Source organism: Somniosus microcephalus, chromosome 6, assembly GCF_052327205.1.
Source record: "Somniosus microcephalus isolate GS21.2 chromosome 6, FLI_Smic_1.0, whole genome shotgun sequence".
In the NCBI taxonomy this organism is placed as follows: domain Eukaryota; kingdom Metazoa; phylum Chordata; class Chondrichthyes; order Squaliformes; family Somniosidae; genus Somniosus; species Somniosus microcephalus.
Genome location: NC_140992.1, coordinates 198,311,023 through 198,334,254, shown reverse-complemented (window position 1 = coordinate 198,334,254; position 23,232 = coordinate 198,311,023). Strand labels below are relative to the sequence as shown.

Genomic DNA, 23,232 nt, shown 5'->3' with positions numbered 1-23,232 from the left:
AGTTATTCCCTTAAAGGTACATACACAACAATTCCTCCCCTTTTAGATAAACAGTCCATAACATTCATTTAACAACTAAATAATAACTAATTACAATTACAATTACGGTTCCTAGATACATTGGTTGAAGTTAAGCAATTATAAGTTCAGTCTTTGAGGAGGCTTCCTGATTCTGTCTGGATAACGCCTCTTTGGGATATCAGGTTCTTCTAGCAAGGTTGAGTCGGGATCAATGTCGTTGTTTGGTTCATCTGCTTCCAATATCACCGATTCTGCGCTAGATGCAATTGGTACTTCGGTTTCATCGCCAGGTGTATCAGATCGTGGTGTGGAGTTGAAGTTTTCCAGTGACTCCAGAATCTGGTCAGCATGGCGTCTTACAATGCTCTCTCCAACGTCCACGGTATACATTAGAGGTCCTTGCCGTGTACAGATCGTTCCTGGCTGCCATTTCTCTGTGCGGTAGTCCCGGGCCAAAACTGGTTGACCTATCTTAAAACTCCTGGTCGGCCTTTCATTCATATTCTGAAACTGCCTGTTCTCCACATCTCTTCTGACGTTTGGCTTAACCAAATCCAAGCGGCATCGTAGCCTTCGATTGAAGAACATCATGGCTGGAGTTTGGTTGGTAACCGCATGTGTCGCATTCCTGTAGGCAAACAAGAAGTTATCCACCTTGTGTTGTAGGGGTATATCTTCATTACACATTGCCTTGATAGCCTTCTTGAATGTTTGAACAAACCTCTCGGCCAATCCATTAGTGGCTGGATGATATGGGGCGGATGTGTAATGCTTAACACCATTGTTCTTTAAGAACCTCCGGAACTCTTCAGACACAAACTGTGGTCCATTGTCAGAGCAAATCTGTTCAGGCAGCCCATTCCTGGCGAATATGGTTCGTAAGACTGTGATAGTTTTTTCTGTGGTGGTTGAGGACATTTTTATTACCTCTGGCCACTTTTAATGTGCATCCACCGCAATTAAAAACATCGAGTCCATAAAGGGACCAGCAAAATCAATGTGCACCCTTTGCCATGGAATGAGGGCCACTCCCATGGATGTAGAGGGGCTTGTGGTGGGGCGTTTTGGACCTTCTGGCATCCTGTACAGCTCTTGGTCATCTCTTCGATTTCTCTATCGATTCCCGGCCACCACACAAACGCTCTGGCTAAGTTCTTCATTTTTACCCCTCCCAGATGACCCTCATGAAGCTCATTGAGCACTCTATCCTTCAATTTGGGTGGAATTACTACTCTGGATCAACACATCAAGGTTCCTCTGCACACTGACAGCTGTTCTCTTCTCGGCGAGAATGCTGGCAGCAGTGGTTCGCCATGTGCTGGCCATCCCTTCACCGTTAAATCATAGACCCAGGAGAGTGTCGGCTCATTTCGTGTTTCCTTTTCTATGTTTGCATTCGTCACAGGGAGACATTCGACTATAGTCGAGTGGAATAACTCCACTGGATCCACTGCCAGTACTTCTTCCACCGTCGGCAAAGGTAGGCGCGACAATCCATCAGCATTCCCATGCTGTTTAGTTCCTTTGTACTCGATGTCATATTGGTGTGCCCCTAGGAAAAGGGACCACCTCTGCAGCCGTTGTGCCGTCATTATCGGTACGCCCTTCTGAGGGTTGAAAATGGAGACGAGAGGTTGATGATCAGTTAGTAGAGTAAATTTCTGACCGTGCAGGTAGTGATTGAACTTCTTCACCCCCCACACCAGGCTGAGGGCCTCTCTGTCAATCTGGGTGCAGTTACGCTCGGCTGAAGTTAACGAGCGTGACGCAAAAGCTATCTGCCTGTCTGAACCATCAAGGAATTTATGTGACAGTACCGCCCCAATGCCGTAGGGAGACACATCACATGCCAGTCTTATTGGTAGTGATGGGTTGTAGTGAGCCAATACTTCTCTTGAAGTGATTTGGTCCTTACTCTTCTGAAAGGCCCGCTTACATTCATCGCTCCATTTCCATGCTACTCCCGTTCGTAGTAGGGCATTCAGTGGATGCAGAATTGTGGACAAATTCGGCAAAAACTTATGGTAGTAATTCACCAATCCGAGGAATGACCTCAGTTGCAACACATTTTCAGGCGCTGGAGCCTTAACTACCGCTCCAATTTTGTCAGGGGACTTATGCAACCTCTCTTCATCAATCACGTGGCCACAATACGATATCTGTTTCTTAAAAAACTTGCACTTGGGGCGATTGGCTCGTAGCCCATGTTCACGTAGTCTAGTGAGCACCTGCTCTAGGTTGGCATGGTGTTCACTGTCATCTTCACCTGTCACTAGGATGTCGTCCAAGTAACACTGAGTCCCCGGAATCGCTTGCAGGACTTGTTCCATCGCTCTTTTCCATATCGCCGGAGCTGATGCTCCTCCGAATACCAGTCGATTATACTGGTGAAGACCTTTGTGAGTGTTTATCGTGAGATACTTCCAAGAGGATTCTTCAACCTCCATCTGCAAATATGCTTGTGCTAGGTCAATTTTTGTAAAACGCTTCCCTCCAGATTGTGAGGCGAAGATATCTTCTATCCTTGGATGAGGATATTGTACTGTGTGAAGGACTGGGTTCACCGTCACCTTGAAGTCCCCACAGATGCAAACCTTCCTTGGCTTCTCAGACTTATTGTTTAACGTTTTCTTCATGACAGGAACGATGGGTGTCGCCCACTCGCTCCAGTCTACCTTAGATAACATGCCTGCATTCTCCAGATTCTCCAGCTCTGCCTCGACGGCTGGGAGAATTGCATATGGTACCGGTCTTGCTTTGAAAAACTTGGGAATTGCATTCTCCTCTAGTTTTATCGAGGCGGTTACGCCTTTAAGAGTGCCCAGTTCTTTTTGAAATACCTCTTTGGCATCAGCTAAGATTGTTGACAATCGTCCAGGAGTGACGTCGTCATCCTTTTTACCAGCCACTGTCAGTGCCTGAATGGAGTGCCAGTCTAAACTTATCTTTCTGATCCATTCACGTCGCAATAACGGTGGTCCACCATCTTGCAGAATGTAGAGATAAAATTTCCGTATTTTCTTGCCGTTGTATTCGACAGGCACCCTTATTTTTCCTCTGGGGTATACTTTTTGCCCAGTATACGTCCTCAAGGCAATGGATGTCTCTCTCAAGGGTATGTGTGAGAATAGTCGCTCGTAGTCTCGTCGATTCATGACGGTTAGAGCTGATCCTGTATCCAATTCCATTTTGACTTGGGACCCTGCTATTGTGAGGGTGACCCAAATGGTTTGGTGATCCTCTTTTGCAATTACGTTGTGAAGTTTGAGACAGCTTAGTCTCTTCTTCCCAGATTCACTATCGCTCATCTGCTCTTCGGAACTACTGTCCGTCATCTTTTGTACTTTCCTGTACGGTTCCTTAGTAGCCTTCTTGTTGTTGTTGCTCTTCTTCCCAGACGTGCAAACTCGTGCAATGTGTCCCATCTTTCCGCATTGCCTGCATATTTTGTCCTTGGACCAGCAGTCCTTCTGGTCATGGTTTGTTCTGCCGCAGCGATAATATTTTGCAAATCCCCAGGTCATTTCGTGGGTGCCGTATTCCTGTGGCTTTTGTTGTATTTCTGCAGCTCCCTTTGCTGCTGCTTCGTACGATACTGTCACGCTGAAAGCCTTATCTAGCATGAGCTCTTTCTCTGAGAGTAGCCTCTTCTGGGTTCCTTCACTCAGGAGTCCACAGACAAATTTGTCCCGTAAGGTATCTGCCAGTCCTGCTCTGAACTGGCAGTGCTTTGATAGCTTACATAAGAACATAAGAACATAAGAAATAGGAGCAGAAGTAGGCCAATCGGCCCCTCGAGCCTGCTCCGCCATTCAATAAGATCATGGCTGATCTGATCCTAACCGCCAATCCACTATCACAGAACCATCTCCTGAATCTAACATAATTAGACACACGAAATAGGAGCAGGATCAGGCTACACGGCCCCTGGGCCCGCTCCGCTACCCACAAGGCCATGACCGATCCGAACCTAGACTCATGTCCAAATTCCTGCCCGCTCCCCGTAACCCTTAATTCCCTTTACTTCTAGGAAACTGTCTATTTCTGTTTTAAATTTATGTAATGATGTAGCTTCTACAGCTTTTTGGGGCAGCATATTCCATGGACCTACCACTCTCTGAGTGAAGTAGTTCCTCCTCATCTCAGTTTTGAAAGAGCAGCCCCTTATTCTAAGACTATGCCCCCTAGTTCTAGTTTCACCCATCATCGGGAACATCTTCCCCGCATCCACCCGATCCAACCCCTTCACAATCTTATATGTTTCAATAAGATCGCCTCTCATTCTTCTGAACTCCAATGAGTAGAGTCCCAATCTACTCAACCTCTCCTCGTATGTCCATCCCATCATCCCCGGGATTAACCGAGTGAACCTTCTTTGTACTGACTCGAGAGCAAGTATGTCCTTTCTTAAGTATGGACACCAAAACTGTACGCAGTATTCCAGGTGCAGTCTCACCAATACCTTGTACAACTGAAGCAATACCTCCCTATTTTTATATTCTATCCCCCTAGCAATGAAAGCCAACATTCCATTGGCCTTCTTAATCACTTGCTGCACCTGCATACTAACCTTTTGAGTTTCGTGCACCAGGACCCCCAGATCCCTTTGTACTTCAGTACTTTCCAGTTTCTTGCCATTAAGATAATAACTTGCTCTACGATTTTTCCTGCCAAAGTGCATAACCTCACACTTTCCAGTATTGTATTCCATCTGCCAAATCTCTGCCCACTTACTTAGCCTGTCTATGTCCCCTTGCAGGTTTTTTATGTCCTCCTCACTCACTACTTTCCCTCCCATCTTAGTATCATCTGCAAACTTTGATATGTTATACTCGGTCCCCTCCTCCAAATCGTTAATATAGATTGTAAAGAGTTGGGGACCCAGCACTGACCCCTGCGGAACACCACTAGTTACTGATTGCCAGTCTGAGAATGAACCATTTATCCCAACTCTCTGCCTTCTGTTAGATATCCAATCCTCTATCCATGCCAGAATATTACCCCCAATCCCGTGATTTTTTATCTTAAGCAATAATCTTTTGTGTGGCACCTTGTCAAATGCCTTTTGGAAGTCTAAATACACTACGTCCACTGGTTCCCCTTTATCCACCCTATATGTTACTTCCTCAAAGAACTCCAGCAAATTTGTCAAACATGACTTCCCCTTCATAAAACCATGCTGACTTTGTCCTATTAAATTATGATTATCCAAATGTCCTGTTACTGTCTCCTTAATAATGGACTCCAAAATTTTACCTACCACAGATGTTAGGCTAACCGGTCTATAGTTTCCAGCCTTCTGTCTACTGCCCTTTTAAAATAAGGGTGTTACATTAGCAGTTTTCCAGTCTGCCGGGACCTTTGCCGAGTCCAGGGAGTTTTGGAAAATTATTACCAATGCATCCACAATCCCTACCGCCACTTCCCTCAAGACCCTAGGATGTAAGCCATCAGGTCCAGGTGATTTATCCGCCTTGAGTCCCATTATTTTACCGAGTACCACTTCTTTAGTGATTTTGATCGTGTTTAGCTCTTCCCCCCCTTTAGCCCCCTGTTTGTCCAGCGTTGGGATATTCTTAGTGTCTTCTACTGTAAAGACTGATATAAAATATTCATTCAGTGTTTTTGCCATCTCCATATTTCCCACCATTAATTTCCCAGTCTGATCCTCTAATGGACCAACATTTACTTTAGCCACCCTTTTTCTTTTTATATAACTATAAAAACTCTTCCTATCTGTTTTTATATTTTTTGCTAATTTACTTTCATAATCTATCTTCCCTTTCTTAATCAATCTTTTTGTTATTTGTTGTTGTCTTTTAAAGTTTTCCCAATCCTCTATCCTCCCACTAGATTTGGCTACCTTATATGCCCTTGTTTTTAGTCGAATGCTATCCTTAATTTCTTTACTTAGCCACGGATGGCTGACTTTTCTTTTACACCCTTTTCTTCTCAGTGGAATATATTTTTTTTGGAAGTTGTAAAATAACTCCTTAAATGTACACCACTGATCATGTATCGTCTTACCCTTTAATCTATTTTCCCAATCCACTCTACTCAATTCCACTCTCAGACCTTCATAGTCTCCTTTATTCAAGCTTAGCACGCTTGTTTGAGATCCAACCTTCTCACCCTCTAATTGAATATGGAATTCAACCATGTTATGGTCACTCATTCCAAGGGGATCCTTTACTAGGACATTTTTAATTAATCCTGTCTCGTTACACAGGACCAGATCCAAGGTTGCTTGCCCCCTGGTCGGTTCAGTTACATACTGCTCAAGAAACCCATCCCTAATACACTCAATGAACTCATCCTCAAGGCAGCCCTGCCCAATTTGATTTGTCCAATTAATATGATAGTTAAAATCCCCCATAATTATAGATGTTCCCTTATTACAAGCCTCAACTATTTCCTGATTGATACTCCATCCAACAGAGTTGCCACTGTTCGGAGGCCTATAGACTACGCCCACTAGTGTTTTTTTCCCTTTATTATTCCTTACCTCCACCCAAACTGTTTGCGTAGTTCCATAAGGTAATCAGCATTGCTCTCATTTTTATGCTGATTTCTCCTGTGGAAGTTAAATCTTTCTGCTATCAGCAGCGGTGTAGGATTTAGGTGTTCCTCTAGGATAGCAACAATTTCGTTAAAACTCTTCGCCTTCCGTTTGGCTGGAGTAATCAGGTCCCGCAATAGGCCGTACGTTCTTGCGCCCATTAAATTTAGCAATACCGATGCCTTTTTCTCATCGGCCATTTCGTTTGCCTCACAATATACCTCGACTCTTTCCACATACATGGTCCAGTCTTCTATTGCATTATCGAAGGCTGTGATATCGCCAGTCTTTGGCATCTTGAAAATCTAAGATGGCGCCTCCCGCGCTTTGCCTTCGTCCCCGATGGATCAAAATGGTGCCTCCCGCGCTTTTCCTTCTTCCCCACCGAGTTAAGATGGCGCCTCCCATGCTTTCCCGCCGCTGCCGCTGCTCTCCGCGGTATTTTTATTTTTAACCGTTCCCATCGTGGAGCGGATCCTCTGGGACACTTCCCTCCCTCTTCTTAGGTCCGAACGCTGCCCGGCTTCGAAGCACCGGCCGTGCCCTGTGTGCTCCACCCTCTCTCTCTCTCTTTGCTTCCCGACTCGCTGCCCGGCCCCGTTGCAGAGCCACCCGATCGAGCTCTAGCCTGCCGCAGCCCAGGAAGAATCAGTGCACTACCTGCCACCAGCCCGATTAGCTGGGAAACCACAGGCTGGAGAACCAAGCCTGGCTCTCGACAGTCTCTCCTGCACTTTTCAATTCGATGATTTGGAGAGCGGTTGCCCACGGTCGACGCCCGTTTCTCGAGTTTCTTTGGATTATTTTTTTTTCTTTCTTTCTTCTGTCTTCGACCTTCAATAATGCCGTCTGAGGTGCTGCCGAGTTGCAGGTAAGTTCGTTTCTTACTTGTCGCCAGTATTATGTCCGTGTATGATTGAGACACGGACTGCAGGAGTTGATTATAACAAGTCCTCACTGACTGGAGACAACCTGGAAACTGAAACTACAGAAGCCTGCTAGGGCCTTTTATACAGGGGTGGTCACTGCCGGTACTGCAGTCTGAGACCAGTTTTTCCCTTAAAGGTACATACACAACAACAGGGCCCACCACTACTGGCCTCAAATCCGGATTTAAAGGTTGAGGTGCACTAATCTCGACTCGTCTGAAGAGCTTGATCTCAATAGATGACGGTTCCTAAGAGATGCTGTGACAGAGCTGTGATGAATACTGAAACCTGACCTCCAGTCAGCCCCTCCACAGGCACGTTGCAAAATCCACAGGGAACATATTCTAATTACATTGAAGAGGTGACCTCGCAGAATGTGGTAATGTCAGCTGGGCACTTCAATAGTGCAAAGACCTGTGGGAGCATATTGGCCCTGGTGCCATTTCAGCTGGGATTGGTGAATTGGTCCTGATGTGCACAATCGGTTAATAATTGGGATTTTAATTAAACTCAATGTTTATAGTTTTCACAGTATGTCGTATTTCTATCACCTCTTATATCCTAAATGCAAGGCAATCATTGTAATGCTGTGTTAGATGTGGTTTTAGAGGGTTTGGAGCTGCACCCACTGGGAGCACGTTAGGAACTTGCACACCCTTCCAACAGACTGAAAGTTGTGGGGTGGGGGCACATGTTCCACACCAGGACAATTTCATAAGGTTCCCCGTAGAGCCTGAAAACTATTCATTGTTACTGAACCTAAAGGAAAGAAAGAACTTCAGTCCATATGGTGCCTTTTACAACCTCTGGAAGTCCCAAAGCACTTTACAGCCAACAAAAATGACCAGATAGCCTGGTTTTAGTGATGTTGATTGAAGGATAAATGTTATCCAGTGGGGAGAGCTCCCCTGCTCTTCTTCAAATCATGCCATTTGAGGTTTTGCGCCCACCTGAGAGGGCAGGCAAGGTCTAAGCTTAATCTCTCTCTGAAAGATGGCACCTCAGAGAGTGCTGCACTCCCGCAGTACTGCAATGAAGTGTCAACTTATGTTATGTGGTCAGGTCTCTGGAGTGGGGATTGAACCCTTCTGCCTCAGAGGTGAGAATGCTACCACTGATCCAAGGGTGACATCCAGTTGAAGGTAGTTTTAATGAAAATTGTTAGATAGTATACAGTGATTTTAATATTACTTTCAATCCTCTAAATGGTCTCGTGTGTGTTATATGATTTGCACCAGTACTCTTTGAACAATTTTGATATTAATAAAGTATGTTTATTTTTAAATTTTATATAATCTTACGTTAATTTAGAGTGGGATTTGCAGGTTAAGTTGATCACAAAATAGATTTTCCCTGTAACTGAAATACCATAAATAGCTGAAACACAACAAAGTATTATGGTATTTGCTGTCGCCAGGCAGCTCCTGATTGGCTGCCATAATTACGGTGGAAATCCTGGTCACGCAATTTATCTGGGATTTTTGTCAATCTTCTGCCAAAATCACAGTGGTTGATCGGGAGAACCCCTGAGGAAATTCTCAAGGTGTTTCCAGGAGGTTGATTAATTGTTATCATGTGATTATATTTGCAGTGGTATTTGGAGCTGAATTTACAGTTTGTGGGTACCTACACCACAGCATTAATAAGTCTCATCACCATATTGAGCCTGGCCCTGGACCCTGTTCATTGAAAGTGTCCATAAATCAAAGTGGCTTAGAAATAAAAGCTCGTCTCATTGAGAACGGCCCATCGATCTCTACGGAAGATATTGCAGCAACTACACCCAATGCTTCGTCAGATGTCTGCATCACTTGGAAAGGACACGTTGGCAAACTGTTCATAACTCGTGGTGATGTCGTTAAGTCGTATTCAACTGCCATGTCCACTAAAAGGAAATGTTGTCAGAATTTCATTCTTACCAAAAACACTTCAAGTAATAATTCACCGTTGCTGAGTGATATTCTTTACATAAATGGATCACACTTCAGTCCTGTTCACATAGAAAATGCTTCTTATTTAGAATTTACTGGATCTGAAGGAGCCTGTGGTAAGTAGAATAATAAATTGCACATTGTGAACTTCTCTTATATTTTATAAAGCTTCAAGATTTATAATACGTAAAGATAGGCCCAGGATTTCTGTGCCTCTCCCCCTGCCAATGTTTTGGTGGATCCACGGCAGATGGGGACAAAATATGTGAAGGGATGTGCTGCTCCTTGTCCCCAACTCTGTGCACCTTCCCCCCAACACCCACCCCACCATTTCCCAGGGGGGTTGATCTGATCATCCCAGAATATTCCTGCCCATATATGGAAGGCAGTGTATAAAGACGGTGCAATTGAGAGAATTATGGCCTCCACCATGTTTCCCACCATTTCAGCTGTTTGAACACCGGATACAAAGGCTGCCAGTTCGGCCCAGGCATTCAACGCTCACGGTTGGAGGAAAGGGTCAAAAATCAAATCAGTTTGTAAGCAGCACGGAGGCTCCCTGTATTCCAATGCTGTGCAGACTCCCGAAGACCGCCACATCAAAACTATGGTCTCTTTTCGGCAGGACTCCGCGGTGGAGGCCGGGGACCCTGCCTCCAGTATGCTAATGACCCTGAGGTCAGAGAGTTGTCTGGAGTCAGGGGAACAGCTTCATGGAGGGCAGAGTCCTGCCCCTCGGAGATGTGCCCCAGTCAATGGGGAGGAGGACATGGAAAGTCGAGGCGATGTTATTTAAGCTACAAAGGCCACTGAAAGCAAAACCTTAATTATGAAAACAATAATAATTAAATATTACTGAACAATTCATTTACTGGCCTGTTTAGTGAAAAGCATCGATGGTTCTAACACAGATTCTGAAATAGGTGTTCCTTTAACCTCGAGATTATGTTCCTCAGGAAAAACTACTCAGTATTTGTAATGTTATCTTATATCTTAGTATTAAGAGGCTTACGAGTAGATATCATTGAGTACTCTTTATTAAGTCTTGAGTCAGTGCCAGCTCGTGCAGTACTGCCGCATGGCCAAGATGGCTTCCTATTTATACGACTGCCATCAAGCAGCTGTCTTTACTACAGCTACCGTAAAGCAGCTGTCTTTAGTACAGCTACAGTTATCTGTACATCTTTCCCCCTCAACGATGACAAACAGTAAACACCATAACATAACACATAGAACACATATTAACAACATATAAAAACAGTCAGTGTAACTACTATTAATTACTATTAACAACATGTAAAAACTGTCAGTGTAACTATAACTTGCAATAACTGCCGGTACGTATAAACACTACCCACACCCAGAAGTCCATTAGCTGTTTACAGTCTTTCCCTTGTCTACAGGTCGAGTCTAACGACAGGCTTTCTGGTGCACTGTGACCTGCGTAGCTGAGCGGGTATTTGCTGGGCCAACCCAGTTGTGTCCATTAAGTTCATGTCTGTACCACACAGATCCCTTGTCTCATTGTCACCCCTGTGTACTTCATCACTTTGTGGCATTGCCCTCGTCTCCTCGTCACTCTGTCGGATTTCCATCATCAGCTCATCCTCTCTGTCCTCCTGTGGCTGATAGGTCTTGGTGGTTTTCAGTAGGTGCCTCCTGTTTCTGCGATACACATTGCCATTTTCTGTCATGACACTGTATGACCTGGGGGCGACCTGTTGTAGAATAGTGGCTCGTTGATTCCATGACCCAGGCCCTTCAATGCGAACTACATCCTTCTCCTGTAGAGGCACTAGTGCAGTGGCTGTGCGGCCATGGAGCGTTTTTTGTTTCCGCTGAAGTTTCCGGGCCTTGTCTGCCCATACCTCATCTCTGTGATCAGGTGTGACATGCCTGGGAAGTCGAGTACGGATTTTGCGACCCAGTAAGAGCTCAGCTGGAGACTTGCCACTTTCCAGCGGGGCCGCCCTGTACGACATCATGGCCAGATATAGGTCAGTGTTGCTGTGTGCTGCTTTCTTTAATAGTCTTTTCACAATCTGTACCCCCTTCTCCGCTTTTCCATTGGCTTGAGGGTAGAGCGGGCTGGAGGTTACATGCTTAAACTCATACTCTGTAGCAAACGACTGAAATTCATGACTGGCATAGGGAGAGCCATTATCAGAGACCAGAGTTAGAGGGATGCCCTGCCTGGCAAAGATTGACTTCAGGTGAGTTATCACAGCTCTTGATGTAGTGCTGGGTAGGAGAGCAATCTCAGGATAATTAGAGTAATAATCAATAACTAACAAATAGTCTTTTCCTTCGTAGTGAAAAATATCAGTTCCTACCTTTTCCCAAGGTTGTGATGGGAGCTCTGTGGTAATGAGGGGCTCTTTTGTTTGCTTGTAGTGGTACTCCTGACATGTAGCACACTCACTGATCATCTGGTCAATGTCAGAGTTCATGCTTGGCCAGTAGAGTGCCTCACGTGCTCTCCTTTTTGACTTTTCCACACCCAGGTGCCCTTCATGTATCCTGTGAAGCATTTCTCGTCGCATAGAGATGGGCACTACAATCCTGTCACACTTAAGCAGTAGTCCATTGACCACAGAAAGCTTAGACTGAATATGATGATATTGTTTACATGACCCTTTCTTCCAACCCTCTTGAAGATTTCTCATCACTTTCCTCAGAACAGGGTCCTTTGATGTCTCTGTGGCTATCTTTGATAGTTGTTCCTGTGAGGCGGGCAATGCTGCATAGACCATATCCACATGAAGGGCCACATCCTCTTCTGTTTCACTGTTTTGTGTGGCACGAGGCGCAGCCCTGGATAGTGTATCTGCTATGAACATTTGTGTCCCTGGCACATATGTGAGCTCAAAATCATAACATTGTAGTCTCATCATTAGGCGCTGTATCCGTGATGACATGTCACACAGATTCTTTTTTGCGATCCCTAGCAGTGGTTTATGGTCAGTTTCTAGGATAACCTTGGGAAGTCCATAGATGTAGGAATGAAATTTTTCACACCCAAATGCCAAGCCCAGGCACTCCTTCTCTATTTGCGCATACCGGCACTCTGTAGCCGTCATGGAGCGTGACGCAAATGCCACTGGTCGCCATTCTCCTTCATCTTCCTGTAGAAGGACAGCCCCTAATCCATCCTTAGAGGCATCTGTGGACACTTTTGTTCTCTTTTCAGGGCAGAAGAACTTCAGTAGGGGTTCACTTGCTAGAATGTGTAGCAGCCCCTTCCATTCATTCTCATGTTCATGTCCCCATTGGAACTCTGTCTCTTGGTGCAGCAGTTTTCTCAAGTGAGCGGTTTTCACTGCCAGATTTGGAATGAATTTCCCTAGGTAATTAACCATGCCAAGGGCCCACTGAACCCCTTTCTTGTCCTTTGGTTTTTCCATGTCGTGAATGGCCTTTATGTGGTGTATGTAACCTGTTCCACCTTAAGAGAACTTAAGCCTGTTCCACTTTAAGAGATGTACTACTTTCTCTGGCTGCTGTATACGTAATACCGGTGGTGACCACCGGTATATAAGTACTGTGTAGTGATATTGTATTTAGTATAGTCCTGACCTCCAACTAGTAAACACCTGTTGAACTTTATTCTTGTAGTCTGTGTCAGTAATTAATCTTAATACAACTGGAACACACAGACTTAACACTTTACCTTTGACTTGTCTGGCTGAATCCCTTCTGCAGAAATCTTGTCCCCGAGGAATGTGATTTCATCGATGCTGAACTGACACTTGTCTTTATTTAGTTTGAGTCCATACTGCCGTATCCTCTGAAGTGTATTTTCCAGTCTGGTGTCGTGCTCTCCCTGAGTGGAGCCCCATACTACCAGATCATACACGTACACCCGCAGACCATCCAGGCCCTCGATGATTTGCTCCATTGCTCTGTGGAAGATTTCTGGGGCGGAGCTAATGCCGAAGGGCAGGCGCTGGTAAGAGTATCGACCAAACGGGGTGTTAAAGGTGCACAGCTTAGCACTCTCTTCATCAAGTTTCAGCTGCCAGAACCCATGCGAGGCGTCCATCTTGGAGAAGAATTTTGCTCCTGGCATTTCGCTGACTATTTCCTCTCTCTTAGGGATTTGATAGTGCTCTCTTTTTATATTATACTGCCATCCCTTCTCCCTCCACTCTAGATTACTGCCATCCCTTCTCCCTCCACTCTAGATTACTGCCATCCCTTCTCCCTCCACTCTAGATTACTGCCTTCCCTTCTCCCTCTAATCTGGATTACTACCATGCCTTCTCACTTCACTCTAATTTACTGCCATCCCTTCTCCCTCCACTCTAGTTTACTACCATTCCTTCTCCCTCCATTCTAGATTACGCCATCCCTTCTCCCTCCACTCTAGATTACTGCCATCCCTTCTCCCTCCACTCTAGATTACTGCCATCCCTTCTCCCTCCACTCTAGGTTAATGATATCCCTTCTCCCTCCACTCTAGTTTACTGCCATCCCTTCTCCCTCCACTCTAGATTACTGCCATCCCTTCTCCCTCCACTCTAGGTTAATGATATCCCTTCTCCCTCCACTCTAGATTACTGCCATCCCTTCTCCCTCCACTCTAGGTTAATGATATCCCTTCTCCCTCCACTCTAGATTACTGCCATCCCTTCTCTCTCCACTCTAGTTTACTGCCATCCCTTCTCCCTCCTTTTGTCGCCTACTCATAACGCTCTTGCCCCTGCTGAAGCACCAGTCCAAAATTGCCTCTTGTTGCTGTCATTGTTGTCGACAGCAGCTGAGCAAAATATATCTGTTGTTTTGGGGAACATATTGTGCAATTCTGTTCATTTTAATATGAAAAGCATGAATGTATACGTGATTATTGTTATGTTCCTTCATGTATGTAACTATTTTTTATACTTTTTTTAAAAGCCTGCAGTGTCAGCTGTGACTCAGTTGGTAGCACCCTTTGCCTCTGAGTCAGAGGGTTGTGGATTCAACTCCCACTCCAGAGACTTGAGCATCAAAATCCAGGCTGACACTCCAATGCAATACTGAGGGAATGCTGCACTGTTGGAGGTGCTGTCTTTCGGTTGTGACGTTAAACCGAGGCCCCGCTTTTATCACAGGTGGACATAATAGATCCAATGGCAAAATTTTGAGGAAGAGCAGGGGAGTTATCCCCGGTATCCTGGCCAATATTTATCCCTCAATCAATATCACTAAAATAAAACAGATTATCTGCTCATTATCACATTGCTGTTTGTGGGAGCTTGCTGTGTGCAGATTGGCTGCTGCGTTTCCTACATGACTACAGCAACTACACTTCAAAAACTACTTCATTGGCTGTAAAGCAATTTGGGATATCCGGTGGTCATGAAAGGCACTATAAAATGCAAGTCTTTCTACAGGAAACTCTTTTTTTATCTGGCACCGACGGGATCGGCATGGTGCCGGCTTATCAAAAAGTCCGGATTACCGAGAGCTATAGTTAAAAGGTACGAGAGCTGAGAGCTCCATATACAGCAACAAACCCAGGCTTCCCTGTTGCTTAGCAACAGGTGCAGGAACAATGGCCACAAGATCCAAGCGTCCCTGTAGCTTAGCAACAGCTGCAGCCACACCCGATTGCACAGCCACAGATCGAGGAACGGCCAGTAATATGAAGTAAAACTTACCTGAATCTACTCCTGAATTTTGCTGGTTAACCCAGATTTCCGGTTATTTAGGTGCCGGTAATTCAAGAGTTTCTTGTATTTTCTTTAGGATACAGTGGAAAATAGTAGGTGATAGGCGGTATGTGTGGGATTTAGCAGCAATGAGAGTGGGTTGGTGGGTAGTTAAAGGAGTAAACTGGGCTTCGGCAGCATTGGGGCTGAACTTGTAGTTTGTCAGTGGTGTGGTGGAGAATGTGGCATTTGTTAACTGGGAGATTGCTGGTATGTGGATATAGTCAGGGGGCTCGATGGTGTGACAACAGTGAGGGGAGTCCCAAAGCCTGGGAGTAGTGTGGGGGAGAGGTAGTGAGAGCTGTTAGTATATGGGAACTGGAGGTTAGAAGTGTGAGGTAGTTGTTGGGGAGAGGGAGTTGGAAACTAAAGCACTGGGGGCTTGTCAGAGATGAGAATGCGGGGTGGGGTGATGTGGTGTGCCAATTATGGGAGTGGTTCCCAGGGCCTGACATTAATGGGGGTGGAGTTCTGGGGTTTGGTCACAGGGAAATAGGTCCTCGGGTGGGGGAGAGTTGAGGAAGTGCAGGGCTGTGGAAATAGTTGGGAGGGTGGTCCCAGTGTGTGGGGGAGATGTCAGGGTTTGAGAGCACTGGTGAAGAAGAATTTGGGAGTAGTTTGGGGAGGGGTGGGGTGGGGTGGGGACGCGCAGAGGTCTGATAGTAAGGGAAGGTGGGATTTTGTGGGAGTGCTGGAGAAGAAGGTTGCTTTAAGTATAGTTGCAGTAAAAGGGCAGCTGGGGTTAAAGCTAGAAAGTGTTGGAGCTGCTTCCATTGGAGTCAATAGTGTGTGTATTTGAGGCTGGGTCACTGGTGGACTCGGCCTGCCATGAGCAGGGACGGACGGCTGTTTAGGTGAGTGGTGATATGGCAGGTATTGTAGTGCTGAACATTGTTCCTTCATTCCATGGTTCACTGATGGACAGGTGAGAGGATTAGACGATGGTGCCACTTAGCGGGATGTTATTGGGGCAGGGACGGTAGCTTTAGGAGGGGGTGCAGAGCAGCAGGTTGGAAACACTGAGGAGGGGCCTTCTGGAGTCAGGTGGGAGTGGGGTTGAGAAGCACTGAGCAGGGCCCGAGTCTAAAAGAACTGGGCGGGGGGAGGGGCTCCGGGCCCTGGAAGCACGAGGAAGGACCTACTGATCCTAATAGTTCCATGATTGATAGGAACAACAGACAGTTAGGATGGAACAAGGCTCTTACAAAGGACAAAAAATCAGCAAAGTATAGCCCAATAATTCAAATTCATCTTCCAACTAGGTTCAAAATCAAAAAGACACATTTGACTTTTACAATTTTTGAAAATGTTTTGAACAAATAGTCATTATTTTGAATTTCTAAATTTAAACAATAGAAATCACAGGTGCTGTTAATCTGAGTGTCTATCTCTGTCTGGATGACTCGGAGATAAAATTAAGCAGTTCAAAAGCACTTGATAATATAACAGCTGCCTGAGAAATATTGAAAATCTGTTCGCCAGCTTGTTTGGGAATCATTTGGAAAAACAAAGGAACTCAGAAGTCCCATTACAGGATTACAAAACCCTCTCTTCTATTTGGGCTGAGAGAAACACTATTGCATGTTGGCAAATTGTGCACATTGCAGACACTCAGATTGTGGAATCTCCCTTCAGTTGGCAGAGTAAAGGCTCTGGGCAAAAATATAAACTTTAATCCCAGACTTTTGAGAGAAGCTGAGGCCTTCAAGCAGAAATGTTAATGAAGGTACTCAAAGGTTCAAAATACAAGTTTATAGGTAAATGTAATCACGTTATTGTGACATATACTTTTTATGTTTTTTTATGTTACACACCTTATTTTGACCCTTTACACAGAAACATAGAAACATAGAAGATAGGAGCAGGAGTAGGCCATTCGGCCCTTCGAGCCTGCTCCGCCATTCAATGAGATCATGGCTGATCATCCAAATTCAGTACCCTGTCCCTGCCTTCTCCCCATATCCCTTGATCCCTTTAGCCTTAAGAAATATATCCAACTCTTTCTTGAATATACTTAATGAACTGGCCTCCACCACCCTCTGTGGCAGAGAATTCCACAGGTTCACCACTCTCTGGGTGAAGAAATTCCTCCTCATTTCAGTCCTAAATGGCTTACCCCTTATCCTTAGACTATGACCCCTGGTTCTGGACTCCCCGGCCATCAGAAACATCCTTCCTGCATCTAGTCTGTCCAGGCCTGTCAGAATTTTATAGGTTTCAATGAGATCCCCTCTCAATCTTCTAAACTCCAGTGAGTATAAGCCCACTCGACACAATCTCTCCTCATACGTCATTCCTGCCATCCCAGGTATCAGCCTGGTGAATCTTCGCTGCACTCCTTCCATGGCAAGTACGTCCTTCCTCAGGTAAGGCGACCAAAACTGCACACAATACTCAAGGTGCGGTCTCACCAAGGCCCTGTACAACTGTAGCAAGACATCCTTGTTCCTGTACTCAAACCCTCTTGCTACGAAGGCCAACATACCATTTGCCTTCTTAACCGCCTGCTGCACCTGCATGCTTACCTTCAGCGAATGGTGCACAAGAACACCAGGTCTCTTTGCACTTCCCCTTCTCCCAATCCATTGCCATTCAAATAATAATCTGCCTTCCTGTTTTTGCCACCAAAGTGGATAACCTCACATTTATCCACATTATCGTGCATTTGCCATGTTTCTGCCCAATCACCCAACCTGTCCAAATCGTACTGGAGTTTCACGACATCCTCCTCACAGCTTACCCTCCCACCCAGCTTTGTGTCGTCTGCAAATTTGGAGATATTACATCCAATTCCCTCGTCCAGATCATTAATATATATTGTGAACAGCTGGGGTCCTAGGACCGATCCTTGCGGTACCCCACTAGTCACTGCCTGCCACTCGGAAAATGACCCGTTTATTCCAACTCTTTGCTTTCTGTCCGCCAACCAGTTCTCTATCCAAGTCAATACCTTGCCCCCAATCCCATGTGCCTTAATTTTGCACGCTAATCTCTTATGTGGGACCTTATCAAAAGCCTTCTGAAAGTCCAAATACACCACATCCACTGGTTCTCCCTTATCTATTTTACCAGTGACATCCTCAAAAAATTCCAGTAAATTAGTCAAGCATGATTTACCTTTTGTAAATCTATGTTGACTTTGTCCGATCCTGTCACTGCTTTCCAAGTGCTCTGCTATTACATCTTTTATAATAGACTCTAGCATTTTCCCCACTACCGATGTCAGGCTTACCGGTCCAAACTTCCCCGCTTTTTCTCTACCACCTTTTTTGAATAGTGGGGTAACATTAGCTACCCTCCAATCGATGGGTACTGTTCCAGAGTCTATCGAGTTCTGGACGATGACCAGCAATGCATCTACTATTTCTAGGGCCACTTCCTTAAGTACCCTGGGATGTTGGTTATCATGCCCTGGGGATTTATCGGCCTTCAGTCCCATCAATTTTCCTAACACCATTTCCCTACAAATACGGATTTCTTTCAGTTCCACCCTTTCATCAGACCCTATGTTCCCCGGCATCTCTGGGAGGTTATTTGTGTCCTCCTTTGTGAAGACAGAACCAAAATATGTATTTAGTTGGTCTGCCATTTCTTTGTTTCCCATTATAAATTCCCCTGATTCTGACTGCAAGGGACCTACGCTTGACTTCATCAATCTTTTTCTCTTCACATATCTATAAAAGCTTTTACAGTCAGTTTTTATGTTCCCTGATAGCTTACTCTCATATTCTATTTTCCCTTTCTTAATTAATCCCTTTGTCCTCCTTTGTTAAATCCTAAACTGCTCCCAATCCTCAGGATTATTGCTTTTTCTGGCCAATTTATATGTCCTCTCCTTGGATCTTATGCTATCCCTAATTTCCCTTGCTAGCCACAGTTGAGTCACCTTTTTTGTTTTATTTTTATGCCAAACTGGGATGAACAAATTCTGTAGCTCATCCATTCGGTCTTTGAATGTTTGCCATTGCCTATCCACCATCAACCCTTTGAGTGCCATTCCCCAATCAATCCTACCCAACTCGCTCCTCAGGCCATCGTAGTTTCCTTTATTTAAATTGAGGACCCTTGTCTCTGAGTCAACTACTTCATTCTCCATCTTAATGAAGAATTCAATCATATTGTGATCACTCTGACCCAAGGGGCCTCTTACAACAAGATTGCTAATTAATCCTTTCTCGTTCCATAATACCCAGTCTAAGATGGCCTGATCTCTCATTGGTTCCTCAACATCTTGGTCCAGGAAACCATCCCGTAAACACTCCAGGAATTCCTCCTCCACAGTATTGTTACTAATTTGGTTGGCCCAATCTATATGTAGATTAAATCACCCATTAAGGTCCTTGGGATCCATGCAGACATGCAATTTATCAGTCTTTTTTGAATTGACGCAGACCATGGAATTTACCCAGTCAGTCGGTTCCTCAATCTTCTTTATGACAGCTAATCCCTCCATGCGGTCTAGCTCTTTCCGCAGTTTCTCACGGAGGGCCATCGGAACTCTCCTGGGTGCGTGAATCACAGGTTGTGCGTCATCTCTCAGTTTGATGGAGTATGTAAAGGGCAGTGCTCTGAAACCCTGAAATACATCTGCATATTTGTGTGTTATAGCATCATGCTTTATATTTGTACTGTCTTGGGGGGCACTCTGCACACAGTTCAGTTCATTAATAGCATAGACTCCTTTTACCAAGCCCAAATCCACACATGCCTTATCCCCCAACAGTGACTCATGTCCTTCAGGCACTATAACAAACGTCAATGGGTGAATGCGATTTTTTACCTTAACATTCAGCCTACACGTTCCTTTTGTTTCAATACTTTGTCCATTGTACGCCTTCAAAGCCATTGTCTTGTTCAGTATTTTTGGTCTCACTTTGAGATTCCGTGCATCACTCCAGCTTATGAGGTTTGCCTTAGCACCTATATCTAGCTTGAAGGGAACAATGGTGCCATTTACCAGCAAGGGGGCTATCCAAACTTCAGTCTTTAGTCCTACGGAATGTACTTCCTTTTCCATATCTTTACCCTGTTTTAAGTCATTTTGCACCATTCCAACATACAAAGTCTCTGATTCCTTGTCTTCAGTCTCAATAGCATGCACTGTCTTTTTACCTTCGGTTTTCTCTTCCCAAAAAGCACATTTTAGCAAAGTGATTCCTGCCTTTACATTTTGCGCAGTTCTTCCCATAAGCCGGACATTGACTTGCCACGTGTCTATTGCTGCACTGTCTGCAATCGTATGGCGTCATAGTCCTGAACTCTGTGCGCCCTCTTGTGTCACTTCTGTGTACTACATCCACTGGTAGGTTGTCCAGTCCCAGCGCTCTCACGCCCATTGCTGTAGTTCTCCCATCGAATGTTTGCGTGTGCATGGTTGAGAGTTCACTAGCATGACATATTTTTACTGCAGCATCCAAAGTTAAGTCATTGTCCCTAAGCATTCTCTCTCTCACCTTCTTGTCAAGTATTCCGAAAACGACCCGATCGCGTATCATCGATTCCTTCAAGTCTCCAAAGTTACATGTTTGTGTTTTTGTTTTCAAATCCGTCAGAAAAACATCAAAGGATTCTCCTTGCTTTTGCACGCGGGAGTGAAAAACAAATCTCTCGAACATATCATTCTTTTTAGGTGTGCAGTATTTATTGATCAAATCTATCACCTTGTCCAGATCATTTTTGTCACCTTCAGCTGCAAACGTAAATGTATTATACAGCTCGATTGCCTGCGAGCCAGCCACTGTTAGCAACAAAGCTACCTTACGTGTTCCAGAGCTAGTCGTGGCGTCGATCGCTGTGAGGTAGAGAAGAAAGCGTTGTTTGAATTCGCGCCAATTTTCGTCCAGATTTCCTTCAAGTTGCAGGCTAGTTGGTGGTTTTATCCCTTCCATTGTTGTGGTATGCCCGTATTGTGCATTCTATAAATCCTGGTACCATGTAATGTTATCTCATATCTTAGTATTAAGAGGCTTACGAGTAGATATCATTGACTACACTTTATTAGGTCTTGAGTCAGTGCCAGCTCATGCAGTACTGCCGCATGGCCAAGATGGCTTCCTATTTATATGACTGCCGTCAAGCAGCTGTCTTTACTACAGCTACCGTAAAGCAGCGGTCTTTACTACAGCTACAGTTATCTGTACAGTATTAAAGGAATATTGGTTCCTGTCCAGCCAGACTTGAGCTTGTCTGCTCTAACCAGGCTAATATTTAATCTTTATAAACATGTCATTAGTTTTGTTGTGAAGCAGTTTAATCGAAGTATTCACCTTAAAAGCAACAAAATCTTAGTACTGGTTTTCACCATAAAACAGGACTGGTGCTCAGGGCCTAATGCTTCCTCTCTTCTGTCAGCACCACAAGTGATTTACTTTCAGAGCCCGACACTCTCATTCTCCCATACTTGTATTGTTCCTGTTTCTCCCACTGTGCCTTTCACTGGGCTGAGACCACAGCAAGTTATCAAAATAAATAATGGTTGCAATTAGAATAATCCAAAAATAAATATTAGGGTGGCTAGAAAATAAGATCAAGTTACAAGACTGAAGATATTAAAATTAGGAATCTCGATACTTGGGTGGATCATTAGAGAAAGGCACCACTGGGACCCCATTTTACCGTTCTTTGTGGAAGAATAAAGCTAAATACAGGGGAATGTTACAATGGTAGCAACATTGTTATTTTAGAACTGATGAAAGATTGTGGCCAACTCCAGGACAGGCAGAAATTTGGTCATTCTCACATATGATGAGATCTTTTCCACTGTCTTTTCACTTAGAAACACCATGGTCTGATTGCATGAAACAGAAAGACAAACTGACTCAACTCTCAAAACAAGAGACATTTAATCTGAATGATGCTCGTTATGCAGTGCTAATTACGAGTGGAATCCTGGAGGAATGTAATGCCAGCATTTCAGTCGGGTAAGTGTCAACAGCCTGACATTGAGAAAAGTGTTTAAAAGATGATGGTTCAGAAAGGACACGTTTTAGAAATTCCAGACACTAGAATTCAGCAGATTCATTGCTGGTCTTTCTGTTTCTTTGTGCTTCTATAACTTGTTCTGCAGATATTGGTCATCCAGTTTTGAGTTTACCCACAAGTGGATACAAATCTACTCTTAATACAAAACTGTTTTGTTTGAATTATGTTAATTTCGATCAAAATCTCCCAAAAGTACGACCCTTTTAAAATACATTGAAAATTTGTTGCTTAGTTCAAATCTCTTGGCTCTAATTCCTATTCCCACCACAAATGGGCTCTGAACAGTTTATTCTGCTACTTTATTTGAATTCAACTCCATGATCAACATCAGGTACCGAGGCGTCACAGCCTTCTCCCAGTGGATGCAGTGCATCAGGCGGAGACAAATCAGTTTGGTGAGTGTGGCTCGCCAGAAGTATAAGATCATCGAATATGTGGAGAATCGCCCTGGAGACATGAAGAAAGTTGTGGTACAGAAATTTAACATTCCTCCCACCACCCTCTCTGTTAGATCCGTGTATTTTTGATGTAGTGTGTCCTTCAATAACTAGACATGAGACTGCAGGAACAATCAACAGGTATTTACTGGATGAGAGTTACTCTAAAACTAAACATACAGATCCCTACTCAGGGTTTATATACAGGTGTGGTCACTGCCGGTACTACAGTATACAGGAGCTGTAAAAAGTAGTTCTCCCCTTAAAGGTACATACACTACATTTCCTTCCCTTTTAGATTGACAGTACCATAACATTCATTTAACAATTAACACATTTAACATGCACATTAACTGAAAATAGTCCATTTATAAATTCAGTCTTTGGGGCGGCTTCCTGATCCTTTCTGGATAGCGCCTTTCCTGAGTGTCTTGTTCTTGGTGCGGGGGCCCCCTGTCGTCAGTTGGTTCATCAGCTTCCGATGCTAATGTTTCTGGGGTAGATGCTACCTGTACGTTGGGTTCATCACCAGGTGCGCGAGTCATGGGGTTGACTCGTTCCTGTGACTCTAGGATCTGGTCGACATGGCGTCTCACAATGTTCTCCCCAACATCCACTGTGTACATTAGTGGCCCCTGCCGTGTGCATATCGTTCCTGGTTGCCATTTCTCTGTTCGGTAG

At 44.6% G+C, this 23,232-nt stretch overlaps 2 protein-coding genes across 2 annotated transcripts in view; one reads left to right on the top strand and one right to left on the bottom strand.

Annotated features, from left to right (window-relative positions):
• Positions 1-23,232, bottom strand: part of LOC147116322 (adhesion G protein-coupled receptor G5-like) — a 793,199-nt gene that overhangs the window by 510,854 nt on the left and 259,113 nt on the right. The gene's annotated exons all lie outside the window — the stretch shown is intronic.
• The window catches only part of LOC147116323 (uncharacterized), a 135,478-nt gene that overhangs the window by 1,371 nt on the left and 110,875 nt on the right, over positions 1-23,232 (top strand). Inside the window, exons 2-3 of the mRNA XM_085989549.1 lie at positions 9,101-9,556; positions 21,909-22,053. Of these exons, the coding sequence (XP_085845675.1) occupies positions 9,101-9,556; positions 21,909-22,053 (601 nt within the window). The remainder of the gene's footprint in view (positions 1-9,100; positions 9,557-21,908; positions 22,054-23,232) is intronic.